At 40.9% G+C, this 16340-nt stretch overlaps 1 protein-coding gene across 1 annotated transcript in view; it reads right to left on the reverse strand.

The window, feature by feature from the left end:
• Window positions 1-4958: 4958 nt before the first annotated feature.
• sf3b3 (splicing factor 3b, subunit 3) overlaps window positions 4959-16340 on the reverse strand; it is a 52582-nt gene continuing 41200 nt past the window's right edge. Inside the window, exons 22-27 of the mRNA XM_045688179.1 lie at window positions 15493-15618; window positions 13350-13562; window positions 13065-13163; window positions 11525-11668; window positions 6709-6813; window positions 4959-5792 (exon numbers count right to left, since the gene is read on the reverse strand). Coding sequence (XP_045544135.1) covers window positions 5652-5792; window positions 6709-6813; window positions 11525-11668; window positions 13065-13163; window positions 13350-13562; window positions 15493-15618 — 828 coding nt within the window. The 3' untranslated portion in view covers window positions 4959-5651. The remainder of the gene's footprint in view (window positions 5793-6708; window positions 6814-11524; window positions 11669-13064; window positions 13164-13349; window positions 13563-15492; window positions 15619-16340) is intronic.

A 16340-nucleotide genomic window follows, 5' to 3' on the forward strand; every position in this document is an offset into this window, starting at 1 on the left:
TCTCAGGCACTGGGAAGGTCCATCTCTTGGCATCTGAGAGAACATTTAGCCGTTTTCAAGCAATTTTCCTGCAATTCTACACATTTTGTCATGGGGCAGAGAAGTTTTGTTGTTGTCGCTTTAAATACTGCCTTGCCTGCATCTAACTGATCTAGGGTGTAATCATAAGTCCAACAATTGCAAACGAGAGCTTCTATTGGACAAATTCAGGTATGTTTATCCCCATTTTGTTCCATTTGCTTCTGTTTAATAATATTGTATTACACCTTCTAAACTTATTCCATGGATTCCTCGGCCAAAATGTGTTTAATCAGTTAGTATTATTATTATTTTTTATGTAAAAGACGTTTTTTTTAAATAGATGTTTTAGATTTGGCTTCGGACTAGCTGCTGTACCTCATCCACAGACCCCACTTTAAGAACCCCTGCTGTAGACCATCGAGATGAACTGTCATTTCAGGCTGGCCTAGAGCCAGATAGACACTGGAGACATTTTGAGAAGGGGCATTCCATGTACAGTGCAGACCCCAAAATCTAAAACCAAACCTCAATCATAACAACACCATCTGCTAGTCCAGACAAAGTGACATCAGGGGGGAAATCCCAGAAGATGGAGACCAATGACTCTCCAATGAAGGGAATGTACATCCTCAGCATTCTTACTCAAACTTGGGGCGGGGTGAACGACCCCGGTGCTCAATATTTTAGGTAGTCTGCTAACATATTCATTCCAGCTTGCTGTTACAACACCAAGACATTTGCATAAAACAGATGCAGTAAAGATGTCAATGGAATTATCTGAAGTTACTTTAGAAAACTATTTAATTGAAGTAAATAAATGTCTGAGACAGATTACTAAGTATACATTTTTATGTAAAAATGCATGCAATTTGAAAATAGGTCTTTAATTGGGATGTATATCTCTGGCCAGCAGAAAGGATGTTTCACCATCATTTTGAGAAGCTACATTAACATGGAAACTGGTTAAGTCTTGAGTCAAACTGTGGTGAATGACAAACACATTCCAAAGAATAAGCACCTCTTCAAGCCATAATAACAAACATACACTTGGGTGCAACACTGATCACACAAATATGCACAAACAACCTCACTGAAAGATACCACACTTAGTTTACAAACATCTCTCTGCACTATGCCTAACTACCTATATTCCCAGCAATCTCACCAACCTCAAGAATGGCACAACACCAACCTCGAGTATGGCACAATGGTATTATGTTCTGCTGTTGAATGACACGTTGAAAATGTAAAGTAGAGGAAGAGGCAGTGACTCAAAATAACCCTCTGCTAAATCCATATCAATATCAGTTGTAGGGCATCAGTGCCTTAACTTGAATGATCAAGATACAGGTTAAATGTCCTAATATCCGTCACAACATTGACTAATTGCCTTACTACCGATTAGTAATGCACCAAAATTGCTTATCAATGAAAACTAAAATTGAAATACAGTGTAGACATTGTTAATGTTGTAAAATACTATTGTAGCTGGAAACAGCTGATTTTTTTATGGAATATCTACATAGGCGTACAGAGGCCCATTATCAGCAACCATCACTCCTGTGTTCCAATGGCACGTTGTGTTAGCTAATCCAAGTTTATCATTTTAAAAGGCTAATTGATTATTAGAAAACCCTTTTGCAATTATGTTAGCACAGCTGAAAACTGTTATACTGATTAAAGAAGCAATAAAACTGGCCTTCTTTAGATTAGCGTCAGCATTTGTGGGTTTGATTACAGGCTCAAAATGGCTAGAAACAAAGATCTTTCTTCTGAAACTCAATCTATTCTTGTTCAGAGAAATGAAGGCTATTCCATGCGAGAAATTACCAAGACAATGCTGTGTACAACGCTGTGTACTACTCCCTTCACAGAAAAGCGCAAACTGGCTCTAACCAGAATAGAAAGAGGAGTGGGAGGCCCCGGTGCACAACTGAGCAAGAGGACAAGTACATTAGAGTGTTAAGTTTGAGAAACAGATGCCTCAAGTCCTCAACTGGCAGCTTCATTAAATAGTACCCGCAAAACATCAGTCTCAACGTCAACAGTGAAGAGGCGACTCCGGGATGCTGGCCTTCTAGGCAGAGTTGCAAAGAAAAAGCCATATCTCAGACTGGCCAATAAAAATAAAAGATTAAGATGGGCAAAAGAACACAGAAAATGGACAGAGGAAGATTGGAAAAAAGTGTTGTGGACAGAGGAATCGAAGTTTGAGGTGTTTGCATCACAAAGAAGAACATTCGTGAGACGCAGAAAAAATGAAAAGATGCTGGGAGTGCTTCCCGCCATCTGTCAAGCATGGTGGAGGCAATGTGATGGTCTGGGGGTGCTTTGGTGGTGGTAAAGTGGGAGATTTGTACAGGGTAAAAGGGATCTTGAAGAAGGAAGGCTATCACTTCATTTTGCAACTCATTGCCATACCCTGTGGACGGCACTTAATTGGAGCCAATTTCCTCCTACAACAGGACAATGACCCAAAGCACAACTCCAAACTATGCAAGAACTGTTTAGAGAAGAAGCAGTCAGCTGGTATTCTGTCTATAATGGAGTGGCCAACACAGTCACCAGATCTCAACCCTATTGAGCTGTTGTGGGAGCAGCTTGACCGTATGGTACGTAAGAAGTGCCCATCAAGCCAATCCAACTTGTGGGAGGTGCTTCCGGAAGCATGGGGTGAAATCTCTTCAGATTACCTCAACAAATTGACAACTAGAATGCCAAAGGTTTGCAAGGCTGTAATTGCTGCAAATGGAGGATTATTTGACGAAAGCCATGTTTGAAGGACATATTTATTGCAATTAAAAGTCATTATTTATAACCTTGTCAACATCTTGACTACATTTTATATTCATTTTGCAACTCCTTTCATGTATGTTTTCATGGAAAACAAGGACATTTCTAAGTGACCCCAAACGTTTTAACGGTAGTGTACAGCTCATCGAGTGTGGTTTTAGTGCCAGCATCGGTCTACGGTGGTATGTAGACAGCTACGAAAAATACAGATGAACTCACTAGGTAGATAGTGTGGACTACAGTTTATCATTAGATACTCTACTTCAGGCGAGCAAAACCTCAAGACTTCCTTAGATATTGTGCACCAGCTGTTTACAAATATACATAGGCCATGTCTTACCAGAGACGACTGTTCTATCCTGCCGATAGTGTTTATCCCGCCGGCTGTATGTTAATGTCGTCGTTCAGCCACGACTCGGTGAAACATAAGATATTACAGTTATTCATGTCCCGTTGGTAGGATATACATGCTTTCAGTTTGTTCCATTTATTTTCCAGCAATTGAACGCTAGCTAAAAGTACGGATGGCAAAAGCAGATTAGCCACTCGTCGCTTGATCCTCACAAGGTACCCCAAACTCTTTCCGCGAAATCTGTTTCTTTCTCCAGCGAATGACAGGGATGAGGGCCTGTTTGGAGTATATCCTTCCCGTCTGACTCATTAAAGAAACATTTGTCCAATTCGAGGTGAGTAATCGCTGTTCTGATGTCCAGAAGCTCTTTTCGGGTCATAAGAGACGGTAGCAGAAACATTATGTACAAAATAAGTTCCAAACAATGCGAAAAAACAAACTAGCAGTTGTTTAAGGGCCAATAAAACAGATGCTGGCTCGCAGAACCAGTTTCCTTCTGTTTTCTTTGGCATTCAATCTCCTGGAGTGCAAATAATCTCAAAGGGACATAGACATGATTCATTCATACATAATAGATTTATCTTACGATCAACATCTGCATATATGATTGGCTAAGCCTCTACAGGATGGGTGTCCCTAAACGGGACGTTGTTGCTGACGTATGCTGTGACTGGAATGTTGTTGCATACAACAGCCAACTTTCCGGGATATAAACATGTCTTTTATGGGCAGAAAGCTTAAATTCTTGTTAACCTAACTGGTGTCCAATTAACAGTAGCTATTACAGTGAAAAATTACCATGCGAGAGTGCACAACAAAAACTTTTATCATGGCAACTGGTTTGATACATTCACCTCTGAAGATAAATAATGTACTTACATTCAGTAATCTTCCTTTGAATTGTCATCCTGAAGGTCCCAGAGATAAACTGTAGTATAGTTTTGGTTGATAAAATATTTATGATCAAATGTAGGAACTGAGGTCTACAGTTTGACCCCACTGCTCTCTGGCTCCACACCCACCCCGCCCGGCCATCTAGATGTGGGAAAGTTAGTGTATAAGCTAATGATCCATCATGTATGACCTTCCTGGGAGTGTGTAAACTTTAAATGTTTTATTACCATATAATTTTTGTATGTGCTCTATAGTTATGCAGTTGCAAATGTATCAATTGACCGATTCTGCATATTTGGGCAAACTCCTGGCAGACTTGATACAAAATATTGTGTAGTAATGTAATTTTTCACTGGATCAGTCTTAAACTTTATACACACGGCTGCCATCTGGTGGCCAAAATCTAAATTACACCTAGACTCCTATCTGAAAGTATGTCCTTTCTATTGCATTTCAAAGATGAAGAAAAATAGAACTAATGTTTTGTTTGTATTATCTTTTACCAGATCTAATGTGCTTAAAATTCTCCAACATTAATTTCACATTTCCACAAACTTCAAAGTGTTTCCTTTCAAATGGTATCAGGAACATGCATATCCTTGCTTCAAGTCCTGAGCTATAAGCAGTTAGATTTGGGTTTGTCATTTTAGGCGAAAATTGAAAAAAAGGCTATGATCCTTGAGGATATTATAGCCGTTTCACCATTTCAGTGAAAAATACAAAATTCCATCCATGAGAGCAGGCTGAAAAACAAGACACAGAAGACCTATTGTAAAATGAAAGCCAAATTCAGAGCTGGCTTTGTAATCCAATTAAACAGTAAACTATGCTAATATTGTTAAAACTCACTGCTCCTTTGCCTCTCCCACATAATTATAACAGACAATGTGACAAGGCATTACAAGAGATAAAAAACACTTTATTTACAAATTTGCCTGCCTGTTTTCTCATGACTAATACGGAATGGTATCGCTCTCATACAGTGTGGGTATTCCTTTGATATTTTTACACAATCCTGTCATCCTGTATAATAGATATGGACAATTTGTCCATCAAAGGAATATACTTTTTAAGCACTAAATAAACAGCTGCTGAAACACTGACACTCTTTTAGGATTCAAATCGAGACAGAAAACAAAATCCATTTGTAGCACACAGTTACAGAAAAAGACTTAAAATGGATTGTTTAAACAAATCACACAATGCCAAAACAGTTGAGCTAATTCTATCAAAGGGTTTACTAGGCCATGCTTCTCACGGTTGAAAACCCAGCGACTGCTCCTGTAGACTCTAAAGCACTGATGCTACACACATGATACATTCTACAGAATCCGGCTAGGTTTAAATGACATCCTGTGAGTGAAAACCTTGTGGTAAATATTCACCATAGACTTACCACCACTCACCACAATTCGTTACATTTTATAGGCCTAATAAAGAAAACAGGGCCTAAAGATCGATTCAGAGTAGATGGTGAAGAGGCAACTATGTTTTGTCGACATCTCGGCAGGAAACCAAGAAAGCTCTCAACTCCTCCTCATTTTAACGCAGCACAGTGAGTGTATTTGTGTATGTACAGTACAGGAGGGTTCTAGAAGGCATAGCGTGTGCGGATGTCCTCCAGTTTCTTTGAGACCTCAGGGGGGGTACGGTCCAGCTCCTCAGCAACACTCTTCTGCTTGTGGGGGTCCATGGAGTTGAACTGCTCACACAGATCTCCATCTATCACATTCTGCACACACACAGACAGGAGAGAGGGTCAGACACAGTAGGTAAGACTGTCTGGATGGCCAAAGAACAAGGCTTCCGATTTCCGCAATCATGTTCAGAGACCGCATGCAATCTGTTAATAATTCACAGCATGTCTACAGTCCCCAAGTCCAGAACAGACTATGGGAGGCGCACAGTAGTACATAGAGCCATGACTACATGGAACTCTATTCCACATAAAGTAACTCATGCAAGCAGTAAAATTAGATTTTTTAAATACACCTTATGGAACAGCGGGGACTGTGAAGCAACACAAACAAAGACACGATAAGACAAACGCTATAGATATGTGGTAGTAGAGTAGGGGCCTGAGGGCACACTTAATATGTTGTGAAATCTGTTATGAATGTATTGTCATGTTTTTAAAATGTATAACTGCCTCAATTTTGCTGGACCCCAGGAAAAGTAGCTGCTGCCTTGGTAGGAACTAATGGGGATCTATAATAAACCCCAGGAAAAGTAGCTGCTGCCTTGGCAGGAACTAATGGGGATCTATAATAAACCCCAGGAAGAGTAGCTGCTGCCTTGGCAGGAACTAATGGGGATCTATAATAAACCCCAGGGAGAGTAGCTGCTGCCTTGGCAGGAACTAATGGGGATCTATAATAAACCCCAGGAAGAGTAGCTGCTGCCTTGGCAGGAACTAATGTGGATCTATAATAAATATAATACTGATCCAGCCAAATGTATGTCAGGAACCACATGCAGTTGGTTCCTGGCATAACTTTTCACCCAAAATATTTGGTATCAGATTCAATTTGTTAATAGTGGTGTCCTCTGGACACATTCCCTCTACATCGCTGGAAGTATAAATTGTGGCTTTCTTTGCCTCCCCATCCTAGGGGAATAGTAATGCAACCTAATCAGGTAGTACCCACCTTTACAGGGAAGTAGTAGGAGCGGAAGCTGAGGTGGTCCCTGCCACACAGAGGGGGGAACTCTGAGCGCATATGCATCTCTAAGTGCTGGAAGAAGTCATGATCCTGAAGACAAAGGCACACCATAGATTAATTTTTGACATCAATTAGGGCTGTCCCGACCCCAAAAGATATTTTGACCAATCGATTGGTTGACATTTTAAAAACATGTGTTTTTCCATATATACAGCGCATTCAGAAAGTTCAGACTCCTTGACCTTTTCCACATGATATGTTACAGCCTCATTCTAAAATTGATTAAACATTTTTTTTCATCAATCTACACATAATACACCATAATGACAAAGCATTAACATGTTTTTAGAAATGTTCGCACATATAATACAAATAAAAACTGAAATATCACATTTACATAAGTATTCAGACCCTTTACTCAGTACTTTGTTGAAGCACTTTTAGCAGCGATTACAGTCTCGTGTCTTCTTGGGTATGACACTACAAGCTTGGCACACCTGTATTTGGAGAGTTTCTCCCATTCTTCTCTGCAGATCCTCTCAAGCTCTGTCAGGTTGGATGGGGAGTGTCATTGCACAGCTATTTTCAGGTCTCTACAGAGATGTTAGATCGGGTTAAAGTCCGGGCTCTGGCTGGGCCACTCAACGACATTCAGAGCCTTGTCCCGAAGCCACGCCTGCATTGTCTTGGCTGTGTGCTTAGGGTAGTTGTCCTGTTGGAAGGTTAACCTTAGCCCCGGTCTGAAGTCCTGAGCACTCTGGAGCAGGTTTTCATCAAGGATCTCTCTGTACTTGGCTCTGTTCATCTTTCCATTGATCCTGACTAGTCTCCCAATCCCTGTCGCTAAAAAACATCCCCACAGCATGATGCAGCCAGGTGATGGTGGCAGGCCATTTTTTATCAAAATGATTTTTTTGGTCAGAAATGCCTTCTGGAACATGTGAACTTCCATGTGCCTTAATATTAAACTTGTATCCCATCCGTAAATACAAATAACATTGCTAAATTACGAGCCTATTTTAGCCACGGAAGAAGACAGGAACCTTCCCACTAGTCATGATTGGCTGAGATAATGGATGGGCTGGACATGCCGAGAGATGAGTTTGGATTGGTCTGCCATGTAGCAGGCTTCTGTTTATAACATGAGCTGCTCAGTATGTGTTGATAGCCATCGAGAAATGCAAACGTTTTGCTACTTTTCTCAACAACATTGATGCCCTGAATTTAGCAGGCGCTATTGACAGATCAGTTGGATATAGTTATATGCTACTTTCTGCACACGCCACGGTCAGTGTGAACCGGAGTGACTTGACAACGCTGGCCAAATAAGATGTTGCTACAAACAAAACAGAGTTAAATGGTTCCAGTCTGCCGTGAAGCATTCATCCATGTATACTGGTAAGAGTCTAGCTACATTTTCAGTTATTACACGTTTCTAATTTTGGCAGAAAGTTGTTTTCAATGCAAGTTAAAAGCATACTGTTAACTAGCGAACGCTAGCTCGCTCGCTATGTAACGTTAAACATATGATCTGTGTCGTAATATCATTCGAATCAGAAATCCATTTGCATTCTTTGTTTTTGCCTAATGTTAGCTATCTAACATTGAACCTGGTTGGTTAGCTTTAGCTACCTGCAGATTCATACTACAGCTATGACTGTTTGTATTGGTTGGTAGTAGTAAGATTTGGGATTATGCCAGTTCAGCTAGCTAGCTAGCTAGCTAGCTACATGTCTAAACAAAATATTTCTAAAATATTTTTATCTGGACACTTTCTATTTTTGATATTGCTACTATGCTATAAAAAAAAATGTTTAATTGAACCTTTATTTAACAAGGCAAGTCAGTTATAACACATTCTTATTTACAAGAAACCATTTCACTGTACTGTTTACACCTGTATCCTGTGCATGTGACATACCAACTTTTTATTTTATATAGTGTGGGTTTACAAGAGACTGTAATGTGAAGAACAATATGACATGCAAAGTCAGATTAGCATATAGGCCAATGACTAGATAGTGTGTTTTTCTTTATTGTAGGCTACTACTTTCACCAATTTTAGTCTTGAAATCTTCAGTTGTGAACTGAACTAATATTTCGGTTTAGCAAATGGCCTCACATGAATCCTTAAAGAAATGGGTGGTGCTACGGTTTAAGAGTGTGTGAAAAAGGCTGAATGGGTGTAGACAAAGAGCTCTCCAGTAGGTGTACCAAAACATTAAAACAACCATTTTCTTAAAAGTGGGGTTACAAGTTAATCAACTTTCAACGCAGAATTACTTAACCAGTGTTCTTCAACTGCAGTGTATAATATACAATTTTCTAGCTCTGAGTCTCTACTTTTATCCAATGTAAAAAAACACCATTTCAAATTTTGCTACATAAGACCGAATCGAGGCAGTCGGTCACATAGACAGTTGTATGCCTTTCCAATCATGTCCAATCAATTGAATTTAAAACAGGTGGACTCCAATCAAGTTGTAGAAACATCTCAAGGATGATCAATGGAATCAGGGTGCACCTGAGTTCAATTTCGAGTCTCATAACAAAGGGTCTGAATACATTTTTTTTTATACATTTGTAAACATTTCTAAAAACCTGTTTTTGCTTCGTCATTATGGGGTATTGTGTGTAGATTGATGAGGAAAACAATTAATGTAATCTATTTTAGAATAAGGGTGTAGCGTAAAAAAAGGTAGAAAAAGTCAAGGGGTCTGAATACTTTCCGAATGCACTGTAGACACACCTTGTGTTTTAATCAAATGAACTAGATATGCATTGAGCTTGTCTGATGCTTTAATTGCACTGTTTAATGAAAGACACAAATTACTAGAGATATATCTTCAAGATAACTAGAAGAGAAAAAAAAGTAATCTGACCATCCTCGTCCAGCTCCTACTGGCTTCACCCTCCTGAATTTGCAGATAATATGCACGCGGAGTCCGCAACCTTTCTCATGTGGATTTCCAATTTGAACAGCAATCTTAAAGTTGATCCACAGATTTTCAATGGTATTCAAGTCTGGGCTTTGGCTGGGGCCACACAACGACTTTCACATTCTTGTTCTGAAGCCATTCCAGCACTGCTTTGGCTGTATGCTTGGGGGTCATTCTCCTGTTGGAATGTAAATCTTCTCGCCAGTCTACAGTAGTTTGCACTATGAAGCAGGTTCACATCAATCATGTGTCTGTATTTGGCTCCATTCATTGTTCCTTACCAGTCTCCCAGTCCCTGACGCTGAAAAGCATCCCCATAGCATGATGCTGCCACCACCATGCCCCACAGCAGGGATGGTGTTAGACAAGTGATGATCTGCCAGACAAAGCACTTTGCATTCAGTCCAAAGAGGTACATTTTTGTCGCAGACCACAGAATCTTTTGCCACTCAAGGACATTGAGACTTGTCCCGAAGCCACTCCTGCAACGTCTTGGCTGTGCGCTTAGGGTTATTGTCCTGTTGGATGGTGAACCTTCGCCCCAGTCCGTGGTCCTGAGCACTCTGGAGAAGGTTTTCATCAAGGATCTCTCTGTACTTTGCGCCATTCATCTTTCCCTCGATCCTGACTAGTCTCCCAGTCCCTGCGGCTGAAAAACATCCCCACAGCATGATGCTGCCACCACCATGCTTCACCGTGGGGATGGTGCCAGGTTTCCTCCAGACGTGACGCTTGGCATTCAGGCCAGAGTTCAATCTTGGTTTCATCAGACCAGAGAATCTTGTTTCACATAGTCTGAGAGTCTTTAGATGCCTTTTGGCAAACTCCAAGTGGGCTGTCATGTGCCTTTTACTGAGGAGAGGCTTCCGTCTGACCACTTTACCATAAAGGCCTATTTGTTGGAGTGCTGCAGAGATGATGGTTGTCCTCCTGGAAGGTTCTCCCATCTCAACAGAGGAACTCTGTCAGAGTGACCATCAGGTTCTTGGTCACCTCCCTGACCAAGGCCCTCCCCCGATTGCTCAGTTTGGCTGGGCGACCAGCTATAGGAAGAGTCTTGGTGGTTCCAAACTTCTTCCATTTAAGAATGATGGAGGCCACTGTGTTCTTGGGGACCTTCAATGCTGCAGACATTTTTTGGTACCCTTTCCCAGATCTGTGCCTGGACACAAACCTGTCGTCTCTGAGCTCTACGACAATTCCTTCAACCTCATGGCTTGGTTTTTGCTTTGACATGCACAGTCAACTGTGAGACCTTGTATAGACAGGTGTGTGCCTTTCCAAACAATGTCCAATCAATTGAATTTACCACAGGTGGACCAGTCAAGTTTTAGAAACATCTCAAGGATGATCAATCAAAACAAGATACACCTGAGCCCAATTCCAAGTATCATAGCAAAGGGTCTGAATACGTATGCAAGCAAAGCATTTGTTTTTTATTTATAATACATTAACAAAATTTTCTATAAACTTGTTTTCTCTTTGTCATTATGGGGTAGTGTGTGTAGATTGATAAAGGGGAAAATTAATTTAATCAATTTTAGAATAAGGCTAAAATGTAACAAAATGTGGGAAAGGTCAAGGGGTCTGAATACTTTCCAAATGCACTGTATGACTCATCACAATTCTATCTAGAAGATGTACGGACAGATCCTTTAACCTAATAGTTTCGGTATTTCATTATCAATACATTTGCAAAACTTTCTCAAAACATATTTTCACTAGTATGGGGTGTTGTGTGTAGATTGGTGAGATTTAAAAAATATATTTTATCAATTTTGAATTCAGGCTGTAACAACAAAATGTGGAGTAAATCAAGCGGTATGAATACTTCCTGAAGACACTGTGTGTGAGTGAGGTACCTCGTGGGAAGTGAAGGGCACCAGGATGCCGATGCCTCCAGACAGAGTTGTGTAGACCAGAGATTCCGAGCCTCCGGGGATCAGTGTGGTCTTCTGCAGTGACAGCACCGTCTCCCCAATGTGGTAGTTCATGATCACTTCAGCCTGACACAGGGGAACAGACATGGTACAGGGTCAGGCAGACAGGGCATTACAGAGCAATTCTCACCCATGACACACACCCAGAAAACATTGCTTATATGCACCTTTTTTACCAATTGCCCACAATAAATCCAAGCGGAGGGAATTTCCCACTGACTACCTAAACATCTTCTAGCTCTTAAAAGCTTCCAATAAACAGCTAAAAGGAAAACAGCATATTTAACTTCTTTGGGATAGGTGGCAGTATTTTCACGGCCGGATAAAAAACGTACCCGATTTAATCTGGTTACTACTCCTGCCCAGAAACTGGAATATGCATATAATTAGTAGATTTGGATAGAAAACACTAAAGTTTCTAAAACTGTTTGAATGGTGTCTGTGTATAACAGAACTCATATGGCAGGCCAAAATCTGAGAAGATTCCATACAGGAAGTGCCCTGTCTGACAATTTGTTGTCCTTCTGTTGCATCTCTATCGAAAATACAGCATCTGTGCTGTAACGTGACATTTTCTAAGGCTTCCATTGGCTCTCTAAAGCCGCCAGAAAGTGGAATGGGGTGTCTGCTGTCTCTGGGCAAAGAACAACAGCTCTGTTTGTGAGTGGTCAGCCTGGGGACAGTGAGACATGGAGATGCGCGTTCACGAGACTACGTCATGTTTTTCTTTCAGCCTTTGAATGAATACAACGTTGCCCGGTTGGAATATTTTCGCTATTTTATGAGAAAAATAACATAAAAATTGATTTTAAACAGCGTTTGACATGCTTCTAAGTACGGTAATGGAATATTTTGAAATTTTTGGTCACAAAATGCGCTCGCGCGTCACCGTTCGGATAGTGACCTGAACGCACGAACAAAACGGAGCTATTTGAATATAACTATGGATTATTTGGAACCAAAAAGTCCTGGGAGTGCATTCTGACGAACAGCAGCAAAGGTAATCCAATTTTTCTAATAGTAATTCTGAGTTTAGTGAGCCCCAAACTTGGTGGGTGTCAAAATAGCTAGCCGCGATGGCCAAGCTATGTACTAAGAATATTGCAAAATGTGCTTTCGCCGAAAAGCTATTTTAAAATCTGACACCGCGATTGCATAAAGGAGTTCTGTATCTAATTGAATTGTGGTAATTTAGTTGGTTTTGTATTTTGCGCCGTGCGATGCCATTGGCTGTTGGCTAGGGGTTCCGCAGGCGGAACGGGGTTCCACCCGCGGAACGTCTGTCCTCAACAGGTTAACAGCAAATTGGCCTGGAAAGCTGCCAAGATTTGGAGAGCAGGTCTGGCCTCGGATGAGGCAAACTACAACATCACCAGGACAAACAGTGATCCACAGAGCGAGAGACAGACAACAAGTCTCTATAGAGCTGTGATGCTGTGACAGAAGAGCAGAAAGCTTGTACCTTCTGAGAAGCTCCGTTCAGCAGACCTCTATCCCACAATGCTTTGTTCCCAGTTGGGTCCTCATCCACATCGTCACTGGTGTTAGGGGGAAGGCGCACCTGAGGGGGTACAAAATGTAAGTGTAAAAGCCTTCAAGATGTTTGTGGCATCATTGAAATATCATAAATTGGATAAAACTATTAGTATGACGCATCTGGCAAACACTTCCTTTTAGAGAAAAGGTTGTATCCAATATAATACCCAACACCATTGTCAGAAAGGAACAATAAAGAGCGACCACATACAATGCTGATGTTGCCAAACTTGTCGGCTGAAGCCATGGTGTCGTAGTCCAGCAGGCAGGCGGTGGTGACCCAGCGAGGGTGGGTGTCGTCAGCGAAGATGATCAGCTGATTCTCGTTGCGCTTGTAGCGCACCCAGAACAGACTCTCCTGTACATCAGTCACTATGACCCGCTGACCGATGGTGTGGATACCAGTCACCAGGTTGGGCACATGCTGCAAACGAGACAGATGACATCAACTGAACACCTCTGTCCTCAATGGTCTGCCATATGGATTTTATTTGGAAGGTCTGGAACCTAAACAAGAGGTGGACAGTGGTAAATTGTCCTTTGGTACAATGGATGGATGATGCTGTGGCCTTTTATCTTTGATTTTGGAAGGAGATTCTTACAAATCAATCTTCTCCTGAACTTGATTACTGCACTTAGATCGCTAACAATTCTATAGTGGCTAACTTCATTCCTTTGAGACCTTAACCTGAAGTATTTGAAATTAGTCTTAAACTAGGCTGAGTGGTAAACTGTATTTTACTATATACACCGGTATCTATCCACACAATGCTGTGGATAGATGATTTGTTCCATTAAATAATCCACTAATGACGCAAAAAAAATACAGCAATCATCAATTTTATCAGCAGTAAGAAACTGCTCTTCAGCTGAGAACAACTAGCAAACTTGCAAGAACAAGTCAACAACTTCGGGAGTAGAGACCCCTGGAAAACGTCATACTGCCGTCACGTTGCGAAAGTAAAAACTGAAATTGAATAGAGGTCAAATAGAATGATTATTCTGATAAAGAAATAAATAAGAGGCATACTAAGACAAAATAAATGTGACAGTGTATACATGATAAACCACTGCAGGAAATTAACTGATTACAATTCTTGAAGTTAATGCTGGAATTAAATAACTATGCAAATGGTAACCACTGGTCAAGTACCAGAGTTTGTGGCTACAAAGGAGGATTTATATTCAATGTTCTACAAATAAGACTACGTCAACCTAAAATAATAGGATAAAAACTGACAGTGAAGTTTGGTTGAAAAGTATAAAGCAATCAGAATGAAGAATTTAAACAACTTACAATTAATTTGCACTACTCAAAGCATATTTAGAACTATTAATATTGAGAAACATCAAATACCATCATAAATGGACATAAATAAATTCACTAAATGTCAATGTCATAAATCTTTTAAAAAACATTAATATGGCAGTTGTTACCGAAGTCTAAAAATACTAATACCGTAAGTTATAAACCGTACACGACATGATTGCAAATGTAAAGCAAGTGCCGTGCTAAGCACTTTCAACTCTTTGCGACAGCCCTTTTTGTGAAAACCGCAAAAATCGGTGTTCGTATTTGCTCTTGGTGGAAGGTATTGGTCAACCTACCAGAGTAAGATCGATGTGATATTGTATTGCTAAAAAGTATTGGGAAGTCCTGAGGTTGTTTCACGGTCATTGGACATCCTTGGACTGAAATAAGGTAAAAAGTTTATTTCGGCTACATCAATGAATGTTTAAATCAGAGAAAAGGGAAAGAAACACATCAGGTTACAAAGTAGAGCTTCATAGCTACGTTTTAATGTATGGGTTGACAGGGATTGGTCCACATTTACATTCCGCCATCCCCATTTCCACGACGAGTGCTAGCTTGCTAGCTGTGGGGGAGTGATTGACGCCGTTTGCTGAAGCAGCTGTGGCGAGAGGCGGCGTGCTTGCCATTGGCTGTATTGTGCCAGCTGAAAATGTTGTGATTGATGGTTGAAAACTACGAGAATTCTGTGGCTACAGCCCTACAATCGACAAAAAAAAACATAGCTAAATACCAGTGAATTGAGAGCACTTTGACAGAGTCCTCTGTATAGAATGTTTACAAATAGTGACAGTTATATCCATTTGAATCCCACTTTGTAACAACAGAAAAAGTAAAGTGGTGCGATTACCAAAGACAGTCGCAGGAGCATCAATCTGACCCCTTGACACTTCCAGGTCTGAGAGCTTGTTAGCCTTCCTAACCAGCCACTTACCACACCGCCGTCTGGTCTTGTGTTTACACAGTAGAGTCGATTGTTTTTTATACATCCTTGTGTATTTGTATTTTTTTGTGTGTGTGAAACGTCAGGCTCCTGTCTCACCTTGTTCTCACACTTCCGGAGCAGCTTCTTCTTGCCCAGGTCATAGATGCGCAGCAGTTTGCCAACGCCCACCAGCACACGGCCCTGGAACGGAGCGATTGCCAGAGGAACGTCCTCCACTGGAGTCTGTCAAAACAACATTCCTTTACCATGTCAACAACTGATCGTAAAGGTCAGTAACATACTACCTTGAAAGGACATTCTGCAGAGCATGTCAAAGCATACACATTTCTTTGAGTTTGGGTGGATGAGAAGTTGAGCTTCATCACCCATATAGCGAACCTTGTCTGGGAACTCAAGCTGCGTATTGGGTTTTATTACCGGCACAAAGCTGTTTTTTCCTTCCCGCCAGAAAATAGGTGATTCGTTGTACTTTTCTCTCTGTGTTGCTCTACACTGAAGGCTCTTAACTCTGTATCATGCAGCCTTTCGTTTTGTCAACAATCAGAGATGTCCAAATCACCATTGTGATCGACAGTGCTGTCGGGTGGACATCACTAGCAAAACGCAGGCCCAAACATTCTTATACGTAAGGCCATTTTAAGTATCCTTTCTTGAGCACAACATTTTGCCTCTTGCCAGGCCATCATCGTAAATAAGATGTTGTTCTTAATTGACTCTAGAATACTGATAAGACCCACTGAGACTGGAAAAAGGGCAGCCTGCTCCAACAAAGTCACCATTGTCCCTCAGGGAGTTGGGTAAAGGGGGAGGGTAAGAATGATGGTACTCTGACTTTCAAAGGGCAATTATGACCATTCAGAAAATAATGTCTGTGGTAAACACAGGCTTAAGAGATCTAATACATATTTTGTTCCATGAGAATCTTTGTCAGCCAATTTGTGAAT

The sequence above is a fragment of the Salmo salar genome, chromosome ssa10, assembly GCF_905237065.1.
Source record: "Salmo salar chromosome ssa10, Ssal_v3.1, whole genome shotgun sequence".
Lineage (NCBI taxonomy): Eukaryota > Metazoa > Chordata > Actinopteri > Salmoniformes > Salmonidae > Salmo > Salmo salar.